This window comes from Thermobia domestica, chromosome 10, assembly GCF_964235325.1.
Source record: "Thermobia domestica chromosome 10, izTheDome1.hap1.1, whole genome shotgun sequence".
NCBI classification, from domain to species: Eukaryota; Metazoa; Arthropoda; class Insecta; order Zygentoma; family Lepismatidae; genus Thermobia; species Thermobia domestica.
Window position 1 is genome coordinate 121,948,353 of NC_137463.1, and position 25,971 is coordinate 121,974,323.

The 25,971-nt window shown below is 34.4% G+C and overlaps 1 protein-coding gene across 4 annotated transcripts in view; it reads left to right on the plus strand.

The window, feature by feature from the left end:
- LOC145662692 (putative fatty acyl-CoA reductase CG5065) overlaps window positions 1-25,971 on the plus strand; it is a 193,494-nt gene that overhangs the window by 152,122 nt on the left and 15,401 nt on the right. For all 4 annotated transcript variants that reach the window (XM_081728528.1, XM_081728525.1, XM_081728524.1 and 1 more), the window contains 5 exons: window positions 944-1,192; window positions 3,765-3,910; window positions 6,559-6,668; window positions 17,970-18,162; window positions 19,747-19,986. In XM_081728528.1, coding sequence (XP_081584654.1) covers window positions 944-1,192; window positions 3,765-3,910; window positions 6,559-6,668; window positions 17,970-18,162; window positions 19,747-19,986 — 938 coding nt within the window. The remainder of the gene's footprint in view (window positions 1-943; window positions 1,193-3,764; window positions 3,911-6,558; window positions 6,669-17,969; window positions 18,163-19,746; window positions 19,987-25,971) is intronic.

The window sequence follows — 25,971 nt, forward strand, 5'->3', positions numbered from 1 at the left end:
AACAGACATCGAACTTAAGGATGGAAATAAAAAGAAACATACGCTAGGTACGTGGAATTTTTCTTATTTGCCCACAAAGGGTAGTTTATTTTTCCGAGTTTTCTTCGGACGAAATTTTCTGAAATCGGCTTATAATTTTGTTCGTATTTCACAAATAAATGTTTCAATAACAATTGCAGCATAACGTGATTTAGTTTAAGAAATATCATCATCATAGGTATTCTGCCTTTATTGGCAGGTCACTTGCCGCAGCTGAGAAGCTTCCATGCTCGACGGTCCTCCGATAACCTTTTCGTCTTCGCGTATGATCTTTCTCTTTTAATATCATCCATTAATTGTAGTCTCCTTCGCCCCCTCCCTCTCTTTCCCGCCACCATACCCTCTAGGACGTCCCTCATGATACAATCTCTTCTTAGGCAATGTCCCAACCAGTTTCTCTTCCTCTTCCTAATAATATCTAAAAGTGTTCTTTTCTCACCCACCATTTCTAACACACTCTCATTCGTTTTCCGCTCGACCCAACTAATTCTTTCCATTCTTCTCCACACCCACATTTCGAAGGCTTCCAGTCGATTTTCGTCACCTTTACGTAATGTCCACGTTTCCGCCCCATACAGTACAACACTCCACACGAAGCATTTTATGAGTCTTTTTTAAGAAATATAACCTACGAAATACTCCATGGTAAAATAGTCAATATTTGCGACTTGCTGCACATTGTTAAACAGTTCCTCGCTAAAGCACGCGGCGTCAGAATAAGAGTATTCATGTTAACGAAAAATAGCTAAATATGTTACTTGTTTCACTAAATACTAGAATATTTACAGTTATTAAAAAATATGAATAGAAATATTAGTTATTTCCTATACTTCGGAAATTCTGAAAACTAAACAAGTGATTTGGAGCAGTAAGACTAAAGCTAACTAATCCCATTATTTTCTAGGTTTTCGACAGAGTGCGAAAGGAATGCCCACATATGTTTGAGAGGGTGATATCTCTACAAGGAGACGTTTCTGAGCCAGGATTGGGTCTCAGCGATGCAGACACCCAGCAACTTATTAACAATGTATCTGTTGTGTTCCATTCGGCAGCTACTATTCGCTTTAATGAAAGTCTAAAAGATGCTGTTGTATTAAATACATTAGGAACCAAAAGAGTTTTACAGATATGCAAACAAATGTCAAATTTGCAGGTAAGGATGAATTTCTTAATAGTAACTTTATCATTATTCGTTGCAACGAATTTATAATTACTGAGGTTAACTTTAAGTAATTTTACTGCGTGTCAAGATTACAAAAACTCAAGACAATAATAATTATTATTAGTGTAATTTTTTTGTGTTAGTATATTCAGTTATAGTAATGTAACATCTTATCTTTAGTGTAGTAAAATCATGAATGAGGTTGGAAATAAAATAGAATCACAACATTAAAATAGTTTAGTATTTTTTTCTAATAATCCAAATACATTTAAGGGTTTACCATAATTTTTAGAATCCTGCAATTCGTTCCATTTAATTAACTTGAGATTGCATTTCGATTTATTAAAAATTGCTTTTAGTTTCTTCATCAATATTTAGGACGGCACCGTGATTTAACGGTAGAACGTTCAGCTTTGCTACGAAAGATGTTTGGTTCGATTCCAAACTATTTTGGACTTATGGTAGACATTGTGCCTGTGAATTTTCTCGGAGACCCCTTTGTTCCTCATTTTTCTCTTCATCACTTGCTAGTATTTACGAATCCGTCTCCTTTATTCTGCAGGACGCAAATATGAAACGTCAAGATGATGATCTCCATTTTCATTTTATTTCTCCAACTATTTAATGTACAATAGGTTCAAAGGTGTAACTACGGGAAGGGAGGTTGAACCACCCAAACAACTTCCTGCTATCCTTCTCAGTTGGAATTAATCTGTTTATTTAAACCTGTTTACTACAGCAAATGAATATTTATAATAGAACAAGTTGGAGTACCCGTTCTTTGCACAGGAAGAATAATATTTCATGAATGTATAAAACCGGAAATTTTGGAAAAATTGCCACTCCTTTCTCCTTAAGAAACAAGAATTTTCGAAATACTGCAACATACGTTCATTTATTTTTAACTGAGTTTATATATCGAATTTCATACCTCCAAATCGAGCGAATTCTCACATTAGGCATTTTCTGAATAAAGAATCAAAAATTTTAATACTAGAAATTGCCTCCCTTTAGAAGTCGAATTTTTGAAAAGACTAAAACACGTTTTCGAATTATTTCAATTAGGAATTTATATTTCGCATTTCATGTTCCCAACTTGAAGGGCACGGTGGCTCAGCGATAGATTGCTTACTTCTGGTGCGTGGGTCCCTGGCTCTGTCCTCGGTCAAGTAAATTTGTAGTGAACAACATCGTATCCGTGTTTTTTTTTTTTTTTTGACTACTCTCGTTTCCTCGCACTTTCTAATTCCACCAATTTTTCCATCATCATTTACTTGGCTTAATCATCGTCCCTCGTAGTAGCCTAAAAGGACATAATAGTGAGGCATTAAACTGGAATATTTAATTTCATTTCGTATTTCCAACTTAAACAAATACTTACATGTTTTTCTGTGTAAAGAATCAGAAATTTGAATAATATAGAATCTCCCTTTCTCATATTAGTAGCGGAATTGTCGAAAACGCCGAAACATGTATTCTCTTAATTTTGATTAATTTTAAATATCGAATACATCTAATCTGAGTTAATCTTCACATTTGGCAGTTGCACAATAGAGAGTTGAAATTTCTAATATAAAAATTGTCCCCTTTTTCCTATTTGAGTGGAATTTTCGAAAAATGCTGAAACACGAGTACAGTTATTTCTAATTGAGAATCATATGCAGAGTTTCATGTTTCCAACGTGAGAAATTTTATTAAAAAAAAAAAAAAAAAGGGGGGCATTTTAACACTAGTTTTTTGAAAGCATTAATTGTATGTGTATATTACTTAAATGTTCAGAACATAAATGCGTATAAAACGTGTAAACTATTGGAAACTAATACAGCAGTGCTTTACCATTCATTAAGATTAAACTCAAAAGGTACTTACCTTGCTCTTCTATTATTCTGTTATACATTAGTTCAGAAAGCAATATTAAACGTTGAATCTTCGTTGACCGTGGTCAGCATTGTTAAGACAAGTACGAAAATGCAAATGCAAATAGTATTATGGGAATTAATTATATATGAAATAATAAGATCCGTCAAAATATTTATAATAGTAAACACTAACTTCTTAAGGCTTCACAGTAATCTTAAATCTTTCTTTAAGGTATTTGCATTTCCCCAAATTTTAATATTATACGAGAGATGACATTCAAATTTGGATTATATACCACTTTTGATATGAGAAAACTTATATTGTTTCTAGACATGCCTTGCAATACACTATGAATTCAAATTATTACATAGAGTATATTTATTCAAATGTTAAGCTTTATGAAAACTCAAATTTGGGTATGTACTGGATTCAATTTTGTACATACGAATGTACGTACTTATTGGTATTTGTTTGTGCCGTCAGTGTTCATGTGTTCTGAACGATCAAATAAACATCTTTTATTTTTAATTTTCGTGTACTTACGCTGCGGTTATTTTACTCTAAGCATATAATACAATTCTTACGCTTTTATATAAGTGGAGACAAAATGCTTTCCAAAGAATAGTGGATGACCCAGGTTTAAAACACTTTCGCAATTGCTCATTTCATAAGTTTATACGTGATCTCTGCTTATTTCTTGTAGGCTTTTATACATGTGTCTACTGCCTATTCAAATGCTGAAAAGAGCGACGTTAAAGAATTTGTGTATCCACCGCCTGCAAATCCAAACTGTGTCATTCAATGTGTTCAATCCATGGAGGATGATATTTTGGAAGTAGTGGAGAAAAAGTGAGTACTTATATTTAACTCTATGATATTCACTCATTTTATTGAACTGAAGGAGCGTAGCTTTTTGAAGTCCAAATTTGCATATATTACTTTCAATGATAATACATCTAGACTTGTTGATCAATTTTCACCAAATTTTGCAGAGGGAAGGTTCTTAACACCAAGATTTTAAAGATTAATTACATAGTTGAGGAATGGTAGCCGAAAGAAATACTCAAATACTGTTGCAGCGAAACACTGTGTAATGCAGATATTGTAATCTTTGATGTTACATCTGTTAATTCAACATTTTGCCACAAGAGAACAGTACTTACAATAATTTGTGTCACATTGCGATTGAATTATAAAACTCATGCATGAGACAATCTTTATTAGGTAACAGGTCCGACCGTTTTTGTGTTAATATTTGGTTTTGGACATAGTGGATAGTTTCCCATTATCAGTGTTTAATGTACAGATCTAAAATATTAATGGTGCTTTCAATGGAGCTAGCGCCTGAATTCGTAATTTCATTGGATTTGCCGTCAGTAGCTCAGAAGGTGGGAAATCTAGAAGTCCTTTCTGAACATCTATTATCTACTGATTGAAGCTATGGAGTACTATTCATAAGAAACGTGGCTTACCTTGTACCTGGGTTTTATTTCTTTAATTGAAATTTTCGATCTACGCAGGGATCTTCTTCAGCAACCGTATATGCTGTCACTAGACCCTTTCCCTTACATTTTGAATTATGGTTAAAATGACAATTTTCCACAGAGTATTTTGCAAATGTTATTTCAATTTTTATTACTATTGTCTATTAATTGTTACTGTCATTTTAACTGTCCATTCGGTATTATGTAACAACTGGTTGTTACAATTAACGGTTATATGTTGAATTCCACGATTTGTCCTTTACTTAGTACTACTTTGAAGTTATTTTTCACTCAAATTCACTTTTTGTGATTGTTGTAAACTACATTCTACTAAGCAGATTATGGCGCTTCTTTCTGAACAGTTATTTGTTTACCCCAAGATATAAAGAACTGACCATATTCTTGAAAAATGGATATCGAGGGTTCCTGTAGGCTTAATAATAGCTACTGGCAATCTGCGTATTTCGTGCGCGTTGCTCATAACTCACTTCTGCAGTTTCAAATGCATTTAGCTAGTCTATTTTTGTCTCCTAGAACTTGAATTGTTCGAATCATAAAGATGTCTTTGAATATAACACATACAATCCCATCCTATACCTACTTGGCTGGGTCACAGATATGGCATTTAAGATATGACTTCCAGAAGAACTGCATGTATTTGTACGTAGTGGTATAATTTATATTGTATTTTCGGAATACCTAGCTAGTTTAATGTATACAAGAAAGAAATCATCTTAGTAAAATTTGGACACTGATACAATATATGCAGTAATACAGACTAGTAATACAGAATAATAAGAATAAGAATACTAGTAATAAGAATAGTAATACAGACTAGCGCAAAACCTACCTACCAACTTAAATTATTTATAACTACTAAACGAAAAGACATGAGGTTCTAATTTAAATTTTGTTATAACACTGTACAATGTTTTCTTTGAATTTCAACACTTTCACACAATTTAGTTTTAAAATTTAACACAACTTTCTAAAGAGTATCCTCTAAAATGGCAAACGGTTCATGTTCCATGGTTGACTTTTGTTCTTCCAAAGATTTGGGGTAGCTCCGATAAACTGATTTACAAAATGCCTGGTACTATAAGTCGTATATGTTTCGTCAAAGTTTATTAGTTACAGAGAAATTTTCTTCTAAACTTGGTAGGTAGCTTTTGCGCCAGCCTGCAATATTATTATTATTATTATTATTATTATTATTATTATTATTATTATTAATATTATTATTATTATTATTATTAATATTATTATTATTATTATTATTAATTGTAAGAAAATAGAAAAATCTTTGTATAATTGGTTAAACGAAATTTTTATACTTCGAAGACAATGTACTCGTAATTAAACAGATGTGCTAGGACCGAAGTAATATTGTAATCACAAATTCTGTTAATGTGAAAGTTAAAAAATAAAATAAAATAAATGAAACTATATGTAAGTTACTGTTATTAGCTGGTTACGGGTAATTCTCTTCTTACAAATGCTAGCGAGTCATAGGTCCTGATAAATGCTAATAGTGTTACTTATAAGATACTATATTGTCTATGTAGCTACTTTTACGACGATCGAATCTGAATTTGAAAACAGTTTAAAAAATATGTTTGGTTTTGTTTTAAAGTCTGTTTTCAGCACTAGATCTATATAAAGCGTGAACCTCTGCCTAACTTGAGATGCAAACCACATGAGCTCTGACCAAACATGGAACCCGGGTCTCCAGCGCCGCAGAACCGAACTTGAACTATCTAGCCACGAGAAAGCTTACTTGAAATAAATAAATAAATATTATATATATATATATATATATATAAATATTATATATATATATATATATATATATATATATATATATATATATATATATATATATATATATATATATATATATATATATATCAAAATTGGGTATTTTCTTATTTAAAAAATGATTTTGAAGGTGTGGTGGTTGATATTTCTTTCATTGTCTTCTTGGTTTGTATTACTTCTGTTTTCTCTTTGCAGATTAATAGGCAAACACCCAAATACTTACACCCTTACCAAAGCGATGGCAGAGAGTGTAGTTGCGGAGGAAAGCGGAGCTATTCCAGCAGCTATCGTGAGGCCCTCCATAGGTTAGATGGACTAGCATGATCTGGAAATATGACCGTATGAACGGTGATTTAATGCTAGAATACAATTATTAACCCTTTTAGATATATATACATACATGAAAAGAAACATAGTGTAAAAGTAAAATTTCTAACAACTCTTGCTTATCTTTTTTGCTCATTCTCAGCAACTTCACTAAACTTTTTCATAATATTAAACAATAGGAAATAGTTTCTCAATTATCTGCTCTTGTGTTAGAGTATTTGTTTATAGAGGATTATAAAGGGTTATTTGAAGATATCACTACTATAGTTCTTTGCGGCTGACTTCACAACGGTGATATATCGATTACCGCCAATCAGGAAGTTCTTAAAGAAATATATTCTAGGCTTTCTATAAGGTGATTGGTAAGACTGTTTTGTTCTTATAAATGTAGTAGGTGCAAATTACGATTACTGTTGTTTTCTCTCAAGACCATTATATTGATACCACGAGCAGTGAAGCGAATGAAATCATTGAAAATACGAGATAATACTGACTGTCTTGAATAGCAGAGTGGGTTTGCCATGGAATTAAACTTTAAAGAAACATGTACGTATACCATTCATGTTCAGAAAAGAAAATCTTATTATATTATTAAAATTTGGATGGAAGAAGAACTAAACCGATAGGGGAGTATTGGTTCTTAATTACAGATTAAATAAATAAATAAAAATAACTGAATAGATTATAAGTAAAAATTACCTGCAAACTCAGAAGGTATCATCTTGCTATTTTTTTTATTATGTTATGGATTCATTCAAAAAAAATTAGTTGTCGATTTTCTTTATCGCTGTATTGTCAACATTGTCAAAACATGTGTTAAAAAACAGGGTAAGATGGATGGAAATTAATTACATGGGTAATAACTATCTATACAAATAAAATTAATATAATAATATTTTGCTGCCAACTTTTATTATACCGCTGGGGGGTTGGGCACGATGGCTCAGCGGTAGAGCGCTTATCTCTGGTGCGTGGGGTTGCTGGTTCGATCTCTGGTCAAATAAGTTTGAGGTGGACTGTCAAAGTACTCCCATTCCCTGTAGACTTTCTCGGATTAGTCCCATTTTCTCCCACTTTCTCATTCCACCAATTCTTCCATCATTTACTTGCTTTAATCATCGTCTCCCTTAGCCTACAGACTATAATTGTGGGACGTTAAACTCAGATTTACTTTCGTTTTTTCCATTAGGCTGCTGCACCAATTTTGATGAGTTTTGGTACAGAGTGGATCCATGGCCTAACTTAGATTTTTATTACATTATTTTTCCCGATAGGATTCCCTAAAGAGAGAAAATATCCCTAGCAACGACATTCCAATACTAACATTCAGAATAAAATTTAACGCTAATTCGTTCATTTTGTTTGATTGGCATAGCAATCAGTTTCTTTCCTTTTTAAACACATTTTCATCTTTCTTTCTAAGATATTAACGCCATTGATTATATTATAAGCGACTGCAGTAATTGCAGTTCTCCTTTTTAAATGCGCAACTACAAAATTATTAACTAAGAAAGTAATAATGGTTGGGCATTTATGTACGCGAGTTCGAACGGAAAGTATTGCAAAACCATTACAAATGTCGTCTTATGTTTGTCGCTATGAGGATAGCCTATGAAGAATTTTCATTATCTAAATACAGTAAATTGTGTTTAATTTAAGATTATTAGTTCTAATCTTGAGTGGTTAACAAAACAAGATAAACAACTGTGAGATAATTGTGCTCAAGCTATTAGATAGTGTATACTTCGTAAGGACGTATAGAAGTAAAAGAAAAAAATTAGTTTATATTCTTATTCGGGGCGAGAGGACAAATGTAATATTATCACTGCACTTTTATTGAAATGTGTACAGTACTAGGGGAGAAGGGAAGGAGTTCCAAATACTATCCGCAAACCTATTGTCCCCTGTGAAGAACGGGCATTTCAACTAGTATACTTGTTAATATGTTAGTGTATAATTGCATATTTGGTAACTAATTTCCATTCAATCTTAGCTTTTTTCCCTTCTTCTTTCTTTACCTATGTTTAGAGAATGCTAAGAGCATAGTCAGCGAAAATTGAATAGATTGTGATTTTTTTGTAAAATACTCACCTAACTGGTTAGAGAATAGCAAAATGAGTAACTTCTGAGTTCTTTTATAAGACTGTGCGTTAAGTAGTGTACATTAGCAATGAAAACTAATTGTTTAAAAATATGTCAATGAACAAAAATAAAAAGTAAACGAAGTACACAAAGACAAGACTAGTTTTCATATCAAAACTGTGATAACTAAGTACAACATGTGTTCGCTACTGTTCGAGAATTGAGTTCTTGGATTTGACAACCATGAAGCAATTCATACTGGGATTTGTTTGACCATTTGTTTTAGCACTGTCCATATGACCTTAAACTAATGCGACCTAAACATTATATATGAATGTAGTATTCAAATAGGTCAGCTTAGTAAATATAACTACTATCATCATGAAGTCTGTTTCCAACAAAAAGTATTTTAAATAATATACTTATAATAGATGTTGCAGCACTGTGGAAATGCACGTGTTGCACATATGGCTGTATGTACTAGTATTTCAGCGCAAAGCATCAAAAAAAGTATTATAAATAGGTAGGATATGGTTAATTTGTGTGTCTGTTTGCTCAGTGCGTTGATGGATCTATGTAACAATATTTAGCAACAACTTCTAAAGATTTATGATTGTTTCCTATTGAACGAAATTTCAATAAAAAATTATAATCGATGTGGAACAGAATAACATAGAGCGTATTAGAGCGCCACTTGAATTAAGTAAATAAATTGTATCCAAATATTAAAAAAAAAAAAAAAAGTTAATTATAAAACAGAACAACAACAACAAAAAGCCTATGTAACCTCATGGGATCAGCTGAGTGCAGAGGAAAGAATACTGTTAAAAATGTCATAAAAAAAATAAATAAAACTCCTGAACCACTTGAACGATCTTGATCAAATTTTTAATATAGAGAGGTTCAGGCCTGGGATCGTTTATATGATTTAAATTTAACGGAGCAACATAGGGGAGAAGGAGGGGGAGATATATAAGAATCAATTTATATAAGACTGAAAGTGACTATTTTTGTAACTTAATAGCTCTTGAACTATCCGACCGATCTCAATCAAATTGTCAAGATACACGAGGTTCAAATCTGGAAACATATTTTCTAATTTCACGTTAACGGTAGATCCTAGGGGAGGGAAGGGGATTTTTAGTATAAATAAAAACTAATAAAACCTAACAACTTTTGAACCACCCAACCAATCTCGATCAAATTTTCAACATATATGAGGGTCGGGCCGGGAGTGTTTTTTATCGTTTCACTTTGACGAGCCAACGTAGAGGAGGGGGATATATATATATATATATATATATATATATATATATATATGTGTGTGTGTGTGTGTAAAAAAATAAATAAATAAATAAAAATGACTGACTTCGTGACTTCATCACTCGTGAACCGCCCAACCGACCTCAATCAAATTTTCAAAATACATGAGTTTAGAGGCATTGATTACTTTAGGCTATTCACTTTGACGATGCAACGTAGGGGAGGGGAGAGAAATTTAAAAATGATCAAAAATGACCGATATTTGTGTTAAATCCATAGTTTCGGGGTTGATGAGAGAAATAGTTACACTTCTGATGCTGTTTCAATCCAAGTTCAGCTCTGATAGTTGGGGAGGGGGAGGGTACATCGTAGGGAAGGGGGATAAACATTTAAAAATGATCGATAATGACTAATATTAGTGTCGAATCCATAGCTTTAGGAGTAGCTGAGATTAACAGTGACAATTCTGATGCTGTGGACCGCAGCACGGAGGTGGAGGGAGGGGGAGCTACATATAATAGTGATCGAAAATTACCAATATTAGTGTCGAATCTATAGTTTTCGGGATCATTCAGATGAATAGTGACATTTCCGATCCGATTTAAGTCCAAAATCAGCCCCGCCACTTGCGGGAGGGGGAGAAAGAGATATATAAAAATGATCGAAAATGGCCACTATCAGTGTCGAATTTATAGTTTTCTGGGTCGCTTAGATGAACAGTGATACTTTCGATCCCGTTTAAATTCAAATTCAACCCAACAACTTGGGGGAAGGGGAGGAAGAGATATTTAAAAATGATCAAAAATGACAGATGTTAGTACTGAATTCACATTTTTGGGCGTCGCTGAGATGAACGGTGACACTTCCGATGCCATAGCCCGCAACACGGAGGAGGGGGAAATATATATATATATATATATATATATATAAATGGTCAAAAATGACCGATATTAATGTTGAATCTCTAGTTCTTGTGGTCGCCCAGATGAACAGTGACACTAATTGAATTACAGAAAAAAATAGTTATTTCTGCAGTATTAGAACACTAATCACACTAATTTACAACTAAGAGAAAACGTTGTTACTACATCATAACGTTTCCAAACATTAACAAAAACTGTGTAAACATGCTTGCTGCAATAAGCAATAAAAAATTAATGGTAATAAAATACATGATACAAAGATGTACATTTAAATTATTTATTTCAACCCAGCGAAGCGGGTAATATATGCTAATGTATAAGCTTATATATAAAAACATTATTCTTCAGAAGATATTGAGATTAAAAATACTAGTTTTATAATGCCCTTGAGACGCTGTCAGGCTATAAAGTAACAAGTTTTTTCTGATATATTCAACGAAATGATAGTACTCAAAAGTTGCAAACCAGTAATAGCGTAGCGTCTATAAAGAATCTCGAAGAATTAAATACAGTGTTGCTGCCTTTAGTATGGATGTTCCAAATTGAATTCCCGTGGGAGCTTATGTGGTTTGGATGCTATGTTAAGCTGTAGGTTCGCGTCTCATAGCCTCGGAGCTTTAGAAAATAGCTGCATTCTATCAAACAGTTAATCAAAAGAAGTAATTTAAAAAAATGTAGTTCCTAAAGATGTAATACTGTGCAAATGGCAAACCGAGACAAGTGCTAGTGTCTAATTTGATAAGCTCGTTACAGAATAAGACTATCTGTCGTAGAAATTCATAGTTCATTTGACAGGAACACCTGACAGGTGTGTTTTTATTTAATTGGGAAGGGTCAACGTAGAAGTCTTCTGTCAGTACTTTAAATATCACTGAAGTTAGGTGGAAAGAACTATAGTATTAGTTGATTTACATAAAATATGAGTATTCTAGTAAAAATCGTATTTTCAATATATTATTTAGATTTAGATATTCAACTAGAAGTAAAACATATACTTTTTTTTGTCCTATGTTTTGATATTTTGTTTTAAAGTATATTTTAGAGACACTAACACACTAATTTTCATTCTGAAAATAGTACAATTTGAGACAAAAATTTTGCAATACAATTATGAAAGTTATTTAAGTCTAATTACTTTTGTCAAGTATAATTTTATGCATTTAATATATGCTTCAACTTTGCTTCACTTTGCTAAATTTATATTTTAAATGAATGAAATATTGATTTGATGATAATTTTAGCTTTCTTTATTACAAAACAATAACATATATAATCCTGTCATCCTTTTTATCCTTCAAACAACTCTGTGCTTCTGTTCTTTCCTTTCATTGCTCTGTTTCTGTGTCATTGGCTTCTTCCATGTGTTGATTTATTCGTTCCTGTTATGTACGCTCACCCATCAAGGTGCGTATGGGATTGCTAAGACTAAGTGCATTTGAACCCTACTTGGGAAATGATCCCGGATTTTATAATACAAACAGCGGGGCAGTTAGGGGGAAAATAAACAACCATCTTAATAGATTATCTCAGATGATTTGAACGATCATTCAGATGACACGACTTCATTCTTTTGTTCAAACTACACACACGGAAGAAAATACTGGTACGAAAAACGTTGTTGGTATCATTCATAACATATTCGGTCCTACGTTAATCTGTAAAACTACATGTCATGGCAACGGTATTAAATAGTGATATTAAAAGATATCTAACTAGCAAAATATTGGCGTTTCTCAGCAGAGATTGTACCTAAAATACAAAACGAAAATCCCTACACTTCTTAAGAGTTCCAAAGGGTGTGGCTATTTATTTATAATTAAATGGTCACGTTACTTGAGTAAATAAATAAATAAATTAATTAAAAATGCAACCTTTTAAAAAATAACAAAAATGTAAGTTACGCGAAACATTTGCTGAACACTGAGGGTATTGAAATCAGCGATATCTCGCCAAAATCGTAAGTCCTAGCTGGCTTTCTGTACTACGGGGCTGGTTCTTACGCGTTACACCTTATGAATCTCAAGATAATACTTTCGTGTTTTGTGCGAGTTGATCTCTAGAGGTGAAATGTTGTGATGAAAGCTGTATAGTAATTACTGTACAGTTCGCAGCAAAAAACCTACAACATGAGCATGTAAATTTTTTGTGAAACTACGAAGTCTTTTGCTCCAAAATAAGTGTGCATGGAATTACGCCGAGGTTTCTCCTGGCGTGATTCGTGCCACTTAGACGTTATGTTGATTCCCTGGGCTGTTAGGCGTAGTTTCACAATAAACTTAATGCTAATGTTGCAGGTTTTTTGCTGCGGACTGTACCTAGCGAAAATCGATGTATTTTCAAATAAAAGTAGTCACTTTCCTGCTTATACTGTGAGGACAGAAGAGATTGTACACGGTATGAAAATGAACAATAAAAATTATTTAATTTTTGGTTCGTGGTTCACCATATGCCATTGATTAGAGCATCCACTCTTCTTGTCTCTGGAATATTTCTCCATTTCGCTGAGAGTGACTAACTCCGTTAGTTGAAGCCATATCTAATCTATCTATATCGGATCAGTTAATCCAATTTTCTTTTTCCAAAGAGTCTTGCCTCTATTGCAGTCCAGATCATCTTGTAAATCCGATTTTACACGTGTCGTTTGTAAACATGAGAAGATGCATTATCGTTCTGAAAAAAATGTCTTTGCTGCTATTCCTTGGGAAGTTCTGTTAGTTAGAATTTTTCTGTACAGACCAGTTTGTGTTCACTCAGCTAATTACATGCAGTAACACCACCATCTGTATATTCCGCAGCGGGCGTAATATAAGCGCTACCAGGTATTCTCTATGTAGTCAAAAAAATCTATGACTATGTAATTTAAAGGATGGGATGCACAATTCGTTACCCCATAACATCAATGCTATTACTTCAGTGTTCAATTTCCATTTCCAACTCTTACCTGCTGGACCCTTACCTTTGTTTAGAGGTTTATGGGTGCTAAGTCACCCATTATACTCAATTGCATGTACTGCTGTACGAAGTGTCTTGGTCAAACCTATACATTAATAACATTCTTAAATTCCTATGCTGCAGCATTTTTTCATGCACTTTAGAATTCGCCGATCCTATTTAGTTTCATGGATCTTCCAGGCTGCATGTGTTTTTCTGCTATGTCCCTTCGTTTTTCACCTGTTGCTGAAAAAATGGAGAAAAGTTTAAGGAACCTGTTGGATGCCAGCAATGGTTCCTATATTCATAACTCATGTGGGCCAACCTTACGAAGCTCTCTTTAGGCAGCTTTCTTCGGCAACCGTTTTTTTTTAAGTGAATTGTTTGGTTTTGGAATTGAATATCTCTATTCAGCACCAGGTTAATGTGAGAAGAGACTTAAAACTTAACGAGTTATGTGGACTTACAACTTAACGTGGGATGATACAAACCACATACATTCTCAGAGATATTTTTGGTGTATTTCTGTTAATGATATCTACATCGACAAGTGTTCCCCATTGCGCTTATGTGGGTCTTCAATCACTTCAGTCTATGTAGTTTCTTATTTTCATATACGTCTTAACCATAATAATAGCTTAAGTGTTGCTCGTAAACGTTACGGTAAAATATAAACTAGAGAAAAGTTAAATATTCTGTCATTCATCCCACGAAGGACAATGGCCTTCTAAACGATATTGTGTGTAGTCGGTGTACTGACATTCATCGCACTAATTTCTGGTTATCCAGACCGGATTACGCTATATTTTTTACTTCAAATACATCCCAATTGTCTCACGACGCTAGGACAACGACGACGACAATTTTATACTGTCATTGAGAATCGAACGCCAAACTACGCGGACCATTTGTGAATTCTGAAAATAGTAGTCAATAAATAATAAATAAATAAAGCTGTTCATAAATATATCATGATCACCATATTGTATCATGTCCAAGAGTTTTGTTAATAAAGATGACTGATCACATAGAAGAATTAAAATACATAAAATAAACCTTCATTGATTACTTTTCTATACTTATAAAATTATACCTTACGTATCAGCCAGTATACTCTTATAAATAATAAATAAATATACTGTTCAAGAACTTTCTAAAATGTTAATGTGTTTTACTGAATCAGTTCTGTCGGTATAAGTTTAAATAAATTCTTATATAATAATCCTTAGATTAACACATACAAAAGTGTTAATCTAATATTCTTAGAAATACATACTTTCCTTTTTCTGTAGATATATTAATTGCATCGTACTGTATGCTTATAAGAAATTTTGTCATTATCATTACCTGTGTTTCATTATTTTATATAGTAAGAACTGTAACTATTTTCAAGAATGTACGTCTATCTACTAACATCTACGCTTACCGTATTTCTGACGCTTATAAATAGTATGCATTATTTGTTTCGATATTTGTGTTTATCTGAAGATATTCTTCTTTGACGAAAATTATGCATTGTATATGTTGGTTTTCTTTCTGTATTGTTCGTTTTACAGCTTAACCCTTGTGGCTACCACAGAAGTTATTCCTGACTGATACTGAGATAAAACAAACTCTAAATAGCGGTAAAGCGTAATCCACAAAGAGCGCAGTCCGAAAGTAAATTAATAACAAATATTATATAATTCAGATAATATTCGCGAGGAAACGAATAATTGGTACAGCCTTGGTCTTCTGTCTGCGCTTTTTGAGCACTGACATTTCTGAAGGTCTAACTGCTTCTGTTTTCAAAGTTTCAGAACACGAGTGAAAATCTCAGAATGAATTTATCAATATAAATATAATGAACTTAAAACACCTGAAGCTTTTTCTTAAATCATTAAATCGGAAACAGTAGCTTATACCTTTTAGGTTTTCTTTACAGTTGTCTTTGTTATTTCGTGTAGCAGATGTTATTTTATTTATAAGAATCCTTTACACGTAGAAAGTACTTTGGTAGTATTTCAGCTTCACTTGAGCCAAAGTAAAATGTCAGTTGTGTATACGGAAGTAAACTTAATATTCCCTCCAAAGATGTGCGTTAGACAACAGAACAGAAAATTAGTAGGAACTCCTTGAACTCGTAAGGCGAATTGAATCATAACTGTGACCAGTTAATCATTCAGTGAGGATCGTACTAATTTAAATTGATATGAAAAGAAATAGTACATAATCTTACATCGATATTTCTTACACCGAATTTTCGACCATATATTACACAATATGATTAGTTTTGGAATGATACATAGTTCATGGTAAGAAAATGATAGAAGAAAAAAGTTCTTGTAATTTCACGTACAATACAAGGAAATACAAGTACATACCTTGGATATTTTCCGACGTCGTCACCATGAACCTCCCAACATTTCTGCTAGCGTGGCACAAATTTCCTTATACTCTCTGTGTAAAAATCTGCTGCCTGAGAATGCAGCCAATTCAAAATTGATTCCTTGAGCACTTCACTGTCGTTGAAACGCTTCGATGGAATTACATTTTCAGGTGAGGAAAATGAAAGAAATCGCTGGGGGCAAAGTCGGTGCTGTGAGAGTATTTAATTATTTCCTTCGAAGTCTTTGAATTATCTCAACAGTACGAGCAGCTGTGTATGGGCAGGCGTTGTCATGGATCAGAAGAATTCCAGAGTATAGCATTCCTCTCCACTAATTTTGAATGGCACGTCGCAGATTAATCAGTGTGTGGCAATACACATCTGCTGTGATTATTCGTCCTGGTTCCAAGAATTCCACAAAAATCACTCCCTTTTGGTCCCAAAATATGGTTGCCATGATTTTGTGATCATGTGGGTTTGAATTTTTTTTCACTTTAGGAGAACCAGAGTGCCGCCATTGCATTGACTGCTGCTTCGACTCCCCAGTGCGTACAATTTCCAGTGACGAAAAAAATGTCACGTATAGCTGTTCTTTGTGAGCGTCTGTCAGCATTTTTAGCACCCAGCTCGCACACAGTTTGTGATAACTCAGGTTGTCAGCCACAGTTCGATGCACTATTTCGCAGAAACTTCTGAAAACTTTTTGGCGAGTTCAGTTATTGTGAAGCAGCGATTGAATCGCAGTTTTTCGTTAACATGTTTTACCAGATCATCTGTCTGAACACTAGGACTTCCGCTGCGCTCATCGTCATGAATATTTGAACGCCCTTCCCGAAATTCTCCGCACCATTGCCTGACCGTCTCTTCACTCATTACTGTCGATCCGTAAACGGCAAAGAATTCTCAATAGATGTCAGCTGCATTCTGGCCTTTGGCATTCAGAAATCATATGACAGATTTCACTTCACATTTGCGAGATTTTATATTACGGTAGCCATTTTACGTTAGTACTACTCGAACATATGCAACTGTACTCGGACGATTCTATCACTGTTGAAAGCACACAATACTAGGATATGCTCCTGCGCATGCTCAACTTCTTCAGTGTTGCCAACCCCGCGTCAAAAAAAAAATCGGGCTCTTTTTTTCTGACATGAGCCTCATAGTTGAAGGAAGTTAATTAACTAATTTTTAAAAAAATACAATCCTGAGAGTGTAGTGTCCACCTCTCTGTATAGCTGTGCTATCTCCTACTAGTTTTGCCTTCGTTTAGCAACGTTATTTCGATGTGAAAAGATTTGGTGCTACTTGAATAATAATTTCTTCTGCATACTTTCAAATCTAATCGTGCATTCTGCTGATGTTGACCCTGATACTTAGCAGCGATCGAAATTTGTGCTTATGTGATATGTACAAAGATTAATTTTATTGCATATGTGTATGTCAGTGCATGGTTAAATACATCTTGCATGTTGTTCATGAATTTCTGAAAGAATTAGTCATAAACTTTTTTGTACTAACAATTTTAAATAATCTTAAAATATCCGCTTATTCTTACCTTCTGTATGGTTTGCTATCGTTCTGTCTTGCATTAACTCTTTCTTCTTTCTTCTATCTCTGTGACCTTCTTCTGTGCCCCCTCACTGTCTCCTCTCCCCGTAAACTGTATGTTTCATATGTGTTTAGACTCTGACTTGAGTTGGGTTCGATAGTAACAGCAGCGTGGAAAGAGCCTGTTCCTGGTTGGGTGGACAACGTGTGCGGCATCACAGGGATTATGATGGAGATTGGACGAGGAACTATCCGCAGCATCATCTGTGATCAACGGCTTATCATGGACATCATCCCGGTCGACTGCGTGGTCAATACCCTAATCACGGTCGCATGGCATACTGCCACTTATAGGTAAAGGAAACAAAAAGCTTAATATACAGAGTTAAAAAAAAGGGGGGAGCGAACATTTTTAGATAAAATGCATAGTGTGTGAGAAAAGGAATTTTAGCATGCACGGGTTTAAAATTGCCCAATGCCTGAAGGTTGACACAACACAAAAGTAGGTTGTTGAACACCGCTGTAGAATTTAATTTTCTCCACAGTCAGACAGCTATATCTTCAAAGTTGAGTAATTTTGGACAGAACAATATTTTACACGTATTTAGAGCAACACTCCCATGTCTCAAATTATTTTAACGTTATTTTCCGTATGCTTCGTAGAAATAAGCAGGGAATAAATCAGTTTGTACGCTAATCATCACATATAAACGTATTATGAAACTGAAATGTCTTAAAAACGGAAAATTGGAATTAAAATGAAGCACTGAAGTTATATTTTTTGGGAAAAATCTTTCTTAGTTACTGAAAGCATGGGCGCCCGAAGAAAATTTTCTAGAATGGAGCTCATCTCCCTAGTTGCTATATTACGTTTGGTATTTTTTATTTGTATTATGAAAATCTTAAGAAATTTAGTACATTTTTGTGAGCCAGAAGGGGAACCCGGGCGCCCGTGACTGAAAGAGCAAACATAACTTTTCACCTACAATTTTGTAAGATTTATTTAAGGAAGTTTCAGATACAGCCACAAGAGTATTTTAAAATAGTAACAATGGTTCAAGGACTGGAAAATAGACAAGTCATAGTTTTTAAGAGACTTAACCTGGAAATAGTGTCAAACATAATCAGAAGTGGGATTCTTTCTGGGAATCTTGTGATGGCGGAGCTTAAATGCTAATCGTTCATCTGTCCTTGCTCGGTAGACAATGCGTAGGTTGAAACTTCTATTAGGGCTATGTAGTGTGTGTAACTTTTTCATCACGATATATAAATTTTAGGAGTCGGTAATTGTGTATTCTATAACTGGCTACTCTGAATAAGGATAGAAATCTTCATTATTATTATTATTTTGCATAAATTCTAATTTTTGGAGGTAATAAGTGTCCCCATCAATGACTCTAAGTTTTACAGTAAATACTAAATCTGTAAATGTGGGATCTCATATTGCGCCATTAAGAGTTTATAAGTATCGCTGAAAATGATCTATAGTATTCCAACTTAAGCAAGCAAACAAACAAACAAACAAAAAATTTTTAAAAGTGGCTGTCCTGTAGGTGTTGTGTAATGTTGCTCTTGTTTAGGTTTGTACTGACAATATATTTAGTGTATTTCATTACATGAAGCTATTAGATACCTGAAGTCTCGATCTCCATATTTGGGTACATCAAGCTTGGATGGGCAGGAGAGCGAGGGAGAAATATACGAAAGTCAAAATAGATAGCTGTCATTAGAAAATTATGCTCGTGCTGTTAGTAATAGTGTAAGGGGTAATGAAGATGTCTTTGTTTCGATTTTGCACGACGATAGTGCTTGCCTTATTTCTGTACTAATAGAAAAAAATGAAGTTTGATAAGCATCAAAAACAAATCATAAAAATTGTGATATTTTATGATGATAATAAGATGAAAATTTCTAATAAAGTTGATTTCTTATTTTCAGATCTGAAACTGTTGAAGTATATAACTGCACCTCAGGGTCTTTAAATCCTGTTCGTTGGGAAGAGTTTGGAAAGCTAACTTTCAAACACGCCTGTCTAACGCCTACTCGTCATGTGATGTGGTATCCTGGATTCACGTTTAGAACAAACCGGCTTCTTCACAAGATCTGTGAATTGTTGTTTCATTTTCTTCCTGCCTATATTGTGGATCTTCTCTTTCGGTTACGAGGCGTCAAGCCCATGTAAGTCTATTTCGCTTATTTTTTCTATTTGCTTTAATTAGTGGCGTATTTAAGAATAAAGTTGCTTATATGTCTGCTGTCTAAGTTATTCCCAGTCCAAAGAACTTGCGCTGGAGTTTTTTCATACACAATAAAAACACACAGGGCCGCGGTGGCTCAGTGGTAGAGCGTTCATCTCTGGTGCTTGGGGTCCCGGATTCGATCCCAGCCCCCGCCAAGTGAACTTTGTGGTGGACAAACACCGTGTGCGTGGGTTTTCTCGGGGTTCTCCCGTTTCCTCCCACTTTCTTCATTCCATCATTTCATTCATTACTCATCATCACCGTCTCTAGCCTAACCGGCATAACCGTGGGACGTAAAACTCAAAGATTTCATTTCGTTTTTACAATAAAAACACACACCCGCTACTATATATATTTGTGTAAAATTATCCTGCTGTTTCAGGTCGGTACACGATTTATTTTCTACAGGCACGAACACCATAATAAGAGGTATAATATTCAATTTTCGTTTTCACCTTTTCATGTAAGCAAATATCCAGCCTGTGCCTTGTCAACAGCTCGGAAAGAATTGTTAGGCTTGCACTAATTAGGCATATGAAAAAAAAGAAAGAAAAAGAAATAAACCCAGTTTTAATGTGATTAGCTAGGCTACATAGAACATACAGACTATCATAGTTTACCGGCATCCATTGTTCGTCCAAAACCCTGGTTGGTGGTTTCTTCGGTAAGATCATAAACAGATAACTAGATTAACTTTAAATAGTACAGAAATGAGAGATAAAGCACTAGGAAGTACACAGCCCTCCGCGCTGGTCTAGTAACTAGCGCATGTTCTTTTTGTTCACATGGTCTCGGGTTCGATTACCGGTGGGGCAGGATAAAAAATTAATTTCACATTCATTTTCATTAATCATCTGTTTCCTTCATTCTAAGATAGGGTGACCAACCGTCCCGTAAAAACGGGATTGTCCCGTTTTTTCACTACCATTTCCGGGGTCCCGAAAAAATCTCCCGGGACGCCACAATGTCCCGTATTTACATTGGGTAAAAAAACACTTTCCAATCGCTAAAATTTCCTAATTTATATTATTTTCTAAGCTATGTGATTATATTGGAACATGTCTAATTACTGAGCAACATCACTACGATGATTGTGATGGTGGATGCGGTGGCTGCACTGTTTCCCGCCCCAGCTCTCCTCACTCTAACAAGGAGAAGGCAGACTTTGGCAAGTGAACTTCGGGGCCATTTTTTTGCGAGGAGGTAATGCACATTTAAAGAGTTAATATTACAAACTGGGAGAGCGCAATGGGCAAAAATAAGGGAGAAAAACAGTCTTCAAAAGCTTTCTACTTGTCACATATACTATTCGACGCGCAAATTTATTAAGTGACGGCGTCGCAGATTGAGTAAAGTATACAAATCATATGCAAAGGGTACCGGGTTCGATTACCGTTCGAGTCAATTCTTGTTTTGTTTTTTGCTTCAACTAATAAAGTAACCATTTGTAACTATAAATAAAATATTAATTCACTATATGTTTATAATGAATAAAACAATAGAAATTTTAAAATCACTTGTAAAATCTTTCAATGTTCCATGTAAACTAGCAAGAAAATTTAATCTATTCCGTAAATATACTGATATCACGAGTTGTATTATGGTTACGACAGTCAACAGCGCCGATTTCTCTGTAAATTGGAGGGCATTCATAAAAAATACATACAATACATGTAAAAAAATAAAAAAATACATATTCATAGAAATACATGGGGCCCACATGAGCTTGGGGGACGGGACCCCCATGATCGGCACCCTTGACGACAGTCGTTGTGTAATAAATGTTCTTGAAGCTTCGTGTCTACATCTGTTGACAGTGTGCGATTTACAAAGGAGTTGAGGGGGGAATCCCCTTTGCTAATACTGGATGTTGCTATAACCAAAGCAGATTTCCCCCTCATTCCCCTTGTAATTCTCACACTGTCAACAGATGTAGACACGAAGCTTCAAGAACATTTTTTACACAACGACTGCAGTAACAAAAATATTTACGGAAGATATTAAATGTTGTCCCTAGTTAATATGGAACATCAAAAGAATTTACAAGTAATTGAAAATTTCTATTGTTTTATTCATAATAAAAATATATGAATTAATATTTTACTTACAGTTACAAATGCCTACTTTATTGGTTGAAGCAAAAAAACAAGAAAAAAGGTTTGACTGGAACGAGAATCGAACCCGGGTTTTTTGCACTTGAGTCAATGATTCTTCTCACTCTACCACGCCGTCAGCTGATAAGTTTGCGCGTCGTACGATATATGCGTCGAGTAGAAAACTTTAAGACGGTTTTTCTCCGTCATTTTTGCCCATTGCGTTCTCCCAGTTTGTAATATTAACTCTTTAAATGTGCAGTACCACATCGCAAAAAATGGTCCTGAAGTTCACTTACCAAAGTGTGCCTTCTCCTTGTAAGACTTCCACTCCGCAGATGAAAGTGCAAGGGACTGAAAGCCTTATGAAGAACAAATGTAGCTTGCTTTTGCTCTCGAACTCTTTCGTGGTTAGATTGTTAGCGTACGAGCCTTTGGCGTAAGAGACCGGGATTCGATTCCCGGCCGGAGCTCATGTAGTTCGTTTTCCAGTAGGTCCCGTCTCATATGGCCTCGCTGCTGAAAGGGACGTTAAACTCAAAATCAGCTCAACTCAACTGATTCTGCTCTCTGTTTTGGGTGGTGGAAGATTGATGTGCTGTCATTAGTACAGTACAGTGTTTTCGTAATTTGACTAGACAATAATCCTTTAAGTGTAGCATACCTATAGTTCATAACCAGCTTAGTACCTTCCACAACGGAATTAAGGAAATTGAAAGGAAGTGCAAAAACAAGTGTTATGGATGTGAATGATGTATTGAAAGGCATGCTTAAAGCTATGTCTAATAGAAAAGAGGAACAGTTTTTATCATTTAATGTAAAATCCCTTCTTAAAAGGAATGAAATTACGGAACAAGAGAAAATCAACTTCTAAAATGAAGTTAATGAGTTTTATGAAACTTGGATTGAATATCTAAGGAAGTGGAGTGTATCGTTTTCTACTTTTTCAGTATTCAAATGGATGTTGTTGATCATCCTCAATTCGGGGGAGGTTGAAAATAGTGTTTCTTACTTCAAAGAGAAAAGTATTGAAATAAATGATTCTTTCCTTTTCGATCACGTGGCTTCGTTGAAGGATTTTGTTTGTAATAATATAAAGGAGTGGAGAAGGGAAAATTAAAAAAAAAAGTCCCTCCAGTGCCACGAGAAGTGGATTTGTTTTTTCAAAAACACTAGGTCTGAACAGCACTCTGAATCTTTAAAGATATACCAATATGTGTTTACAATCCCTGCTCATAATGACAATACAGTAGAAACTCGATTAACCGTCACTCTTTAAACCGTCACTCTCTGTTATCCGTCACTGCTCCGGACAGTACTGTATTTTAAATGTGCCGTAATTGACGCCGTGCGCCGTGCAGAGCACGGAATAAAGTGTAAGCGAAATGGACTGAAATAGTCATGCATCACTTTCGGTCATGCTAGTTTCCACACAAAAACTTGGTACAGTACTGAAACCCTTATGGGGAAAAGCATGGACTTGAAACACTCAAGATGCTAGAAATTAAATTCCAAACTGTTATGAATTATTTTCAAGACGAACCTATATTAGTGTAACATGGAAGGAATACGGTTTACTCTGGTCCTGTTCAATCATTATAAGTATTATTCACTTGTATAAGGTTATTTATTTCTTCCAGAACCTTTTAAATCTACTTACTGTAGAGGTTTATAACGATATTTCTGTTATCCGTCTATTCGCTTAACCGTCATGGTTTAAGTTTCTACTGTACTTAAATAATATTTTCGCTCATGAATATTCAATGGACAGACAAAAGAAACAGAATGTTAGTTGAGACCCTTTCTGCAATTCTTCAAGTACTTATACAATTTCAAAATGGATTGTTGTGACTTTGATAACTTTGTAAACTTATTAGAAGAGACGAAAGTTTTAAAGATGATTAAGACAACAGCTAGGTGTTCTCATGAATCTAGCTCATGAAATGAACTCATGTTTTGCATTACATTATTCTCACGATCATACCTCATGTTTTTCATTTTAATAATTGATAAATGTTTCATATATCAAATATTTTAGTAATGTTTGCAAATATTTCGTTATTTTACATTTTCATTTCTTGTTAGCTGCTGATAGTTATTTGTTATTTAATTAATTTCACAACTTTTTCAATAGGTTTTAAGACGAAAAAGTGTAAAGTAGCCCCTTTTGATGAGAGAGACAAAAAAAAAAAAAAAAAAAAAAAAAAAAAAAAAAAAAGAGAGAACCGAGAGGCTAAAAAATATATTTAAGGGAGCAACCTATACAAAAATAAAATGTGTCCCGTTTTTTCTAGTTGACGATTTGGTCACCCTATCCTAAGAGCATAACTGTGGGACGTTAAACTCAGAACATTCATATCATTTTTACAAGGAGGTACAGTCTCATCAAAAATAATTCAGTCCACTCATCTCTTTTTAAAAGCCTTGTATTCTTGTCCTTAAGCAAGAATAAGTTACACAAATATGAATCCATTCTTTTTAGCTTTTAAAGATCTTTAATTTGAAGTTGAAACACTGACTTGTCCTACGTATAGTTGTCAGGGGACTAGGGTTGCCAGATTTTGTAAACAATAAAACGGGACAGCAATCTCAGGCTATATATAAGGTCAGGATTTACTCATTTGGTTGCGTCTCTTATTCCGAATTCCGATTTATGTTTAACAGGTCCTAAACATTGCGCCAATTACGACACAGGCTTCCATTTATGATTGAAGAAAGACTTCTTTCTCTGTTGCGTCATCAAGAGTCAAAAACACTACTCTGAAATAGAAATTCAGCATTTAGTAAGAAAAAGTAGTATATTAATATAACATTTTACACTCTGCTTCATGGTAATATCTTCCTCGTTTTATAAATGGCAGTTCCACTGAATATTTCTCCTGGAAAGAACACTTGCGCTTGGATATGATGGAAACACTTTATACACCAGACACCAGCAATGTGGAACAAGAACATTGACTTCACTCTACACCGAGAAAGAAATTCAATTCACTTCACTTTACGGACAAAGATATGTATAGTATACCCACTGGACTGGATAAAATGTTTGATTGTGAAATTGTGCCTCAGAAGACAGTAGACAGGACGAAATGGATAGTTTAAATGTAGTTAACACGCAGCGACCGAGAGCAGTATTGCCATTGTTGATTAAAGTTCCAACAATGAAGCAGTTCTGCGCTGCCGATTGAAGTGTAAAATAACTAGTAGTTAAGGCTTCACTGGAAAAAAAAAAAAAAAATGTTCTTTTCTATTGAAAATGATATTCAAGAAATTATTGCCATAACTTATGCCCTCTCTTGCATATTTTAAAATCCTTTTTCTCCCCTCTGGAAGCTAAACAATCCATAGGACAAAAGAACGGGTGTGATTTTCAAACTTTTAAGTAAAATCATTTGGTTATCTTCCGAAAACCTTCTGTTTTTAGCTAAGACATATTAGTTCCTGCAGGTTGAGTTTTTGTCAATCTAAAGAACGAAAACCGGGACAAAGCCTTTTTCGGGACAGTTGAAAACTGGGACTGTCCCGAAAAACCGGGACTTCTGCCAACCTTACAGGGGACGCCCTGTTGAAGAGAGGTGAGCGGCCAGGATTTCTTTTAGAAAGTTGTTTATGATGTACAAAGAATAGAAAGTTTGGGATTAATGATGTTACAACTTGGGTGATAATTTGACTAATACACCAACACTGATAATTTTGAAAGGTTTTAAATATGTCTGATTTTATCGTGTTTATAAAGTACCTGTAATTGTGAGAAGATTTATTGGTGATAATAAACGAAACATAAGTAGTAGATTGAAAAAAAAAAAAAAAGTATTAGGAACGCAAGAAGT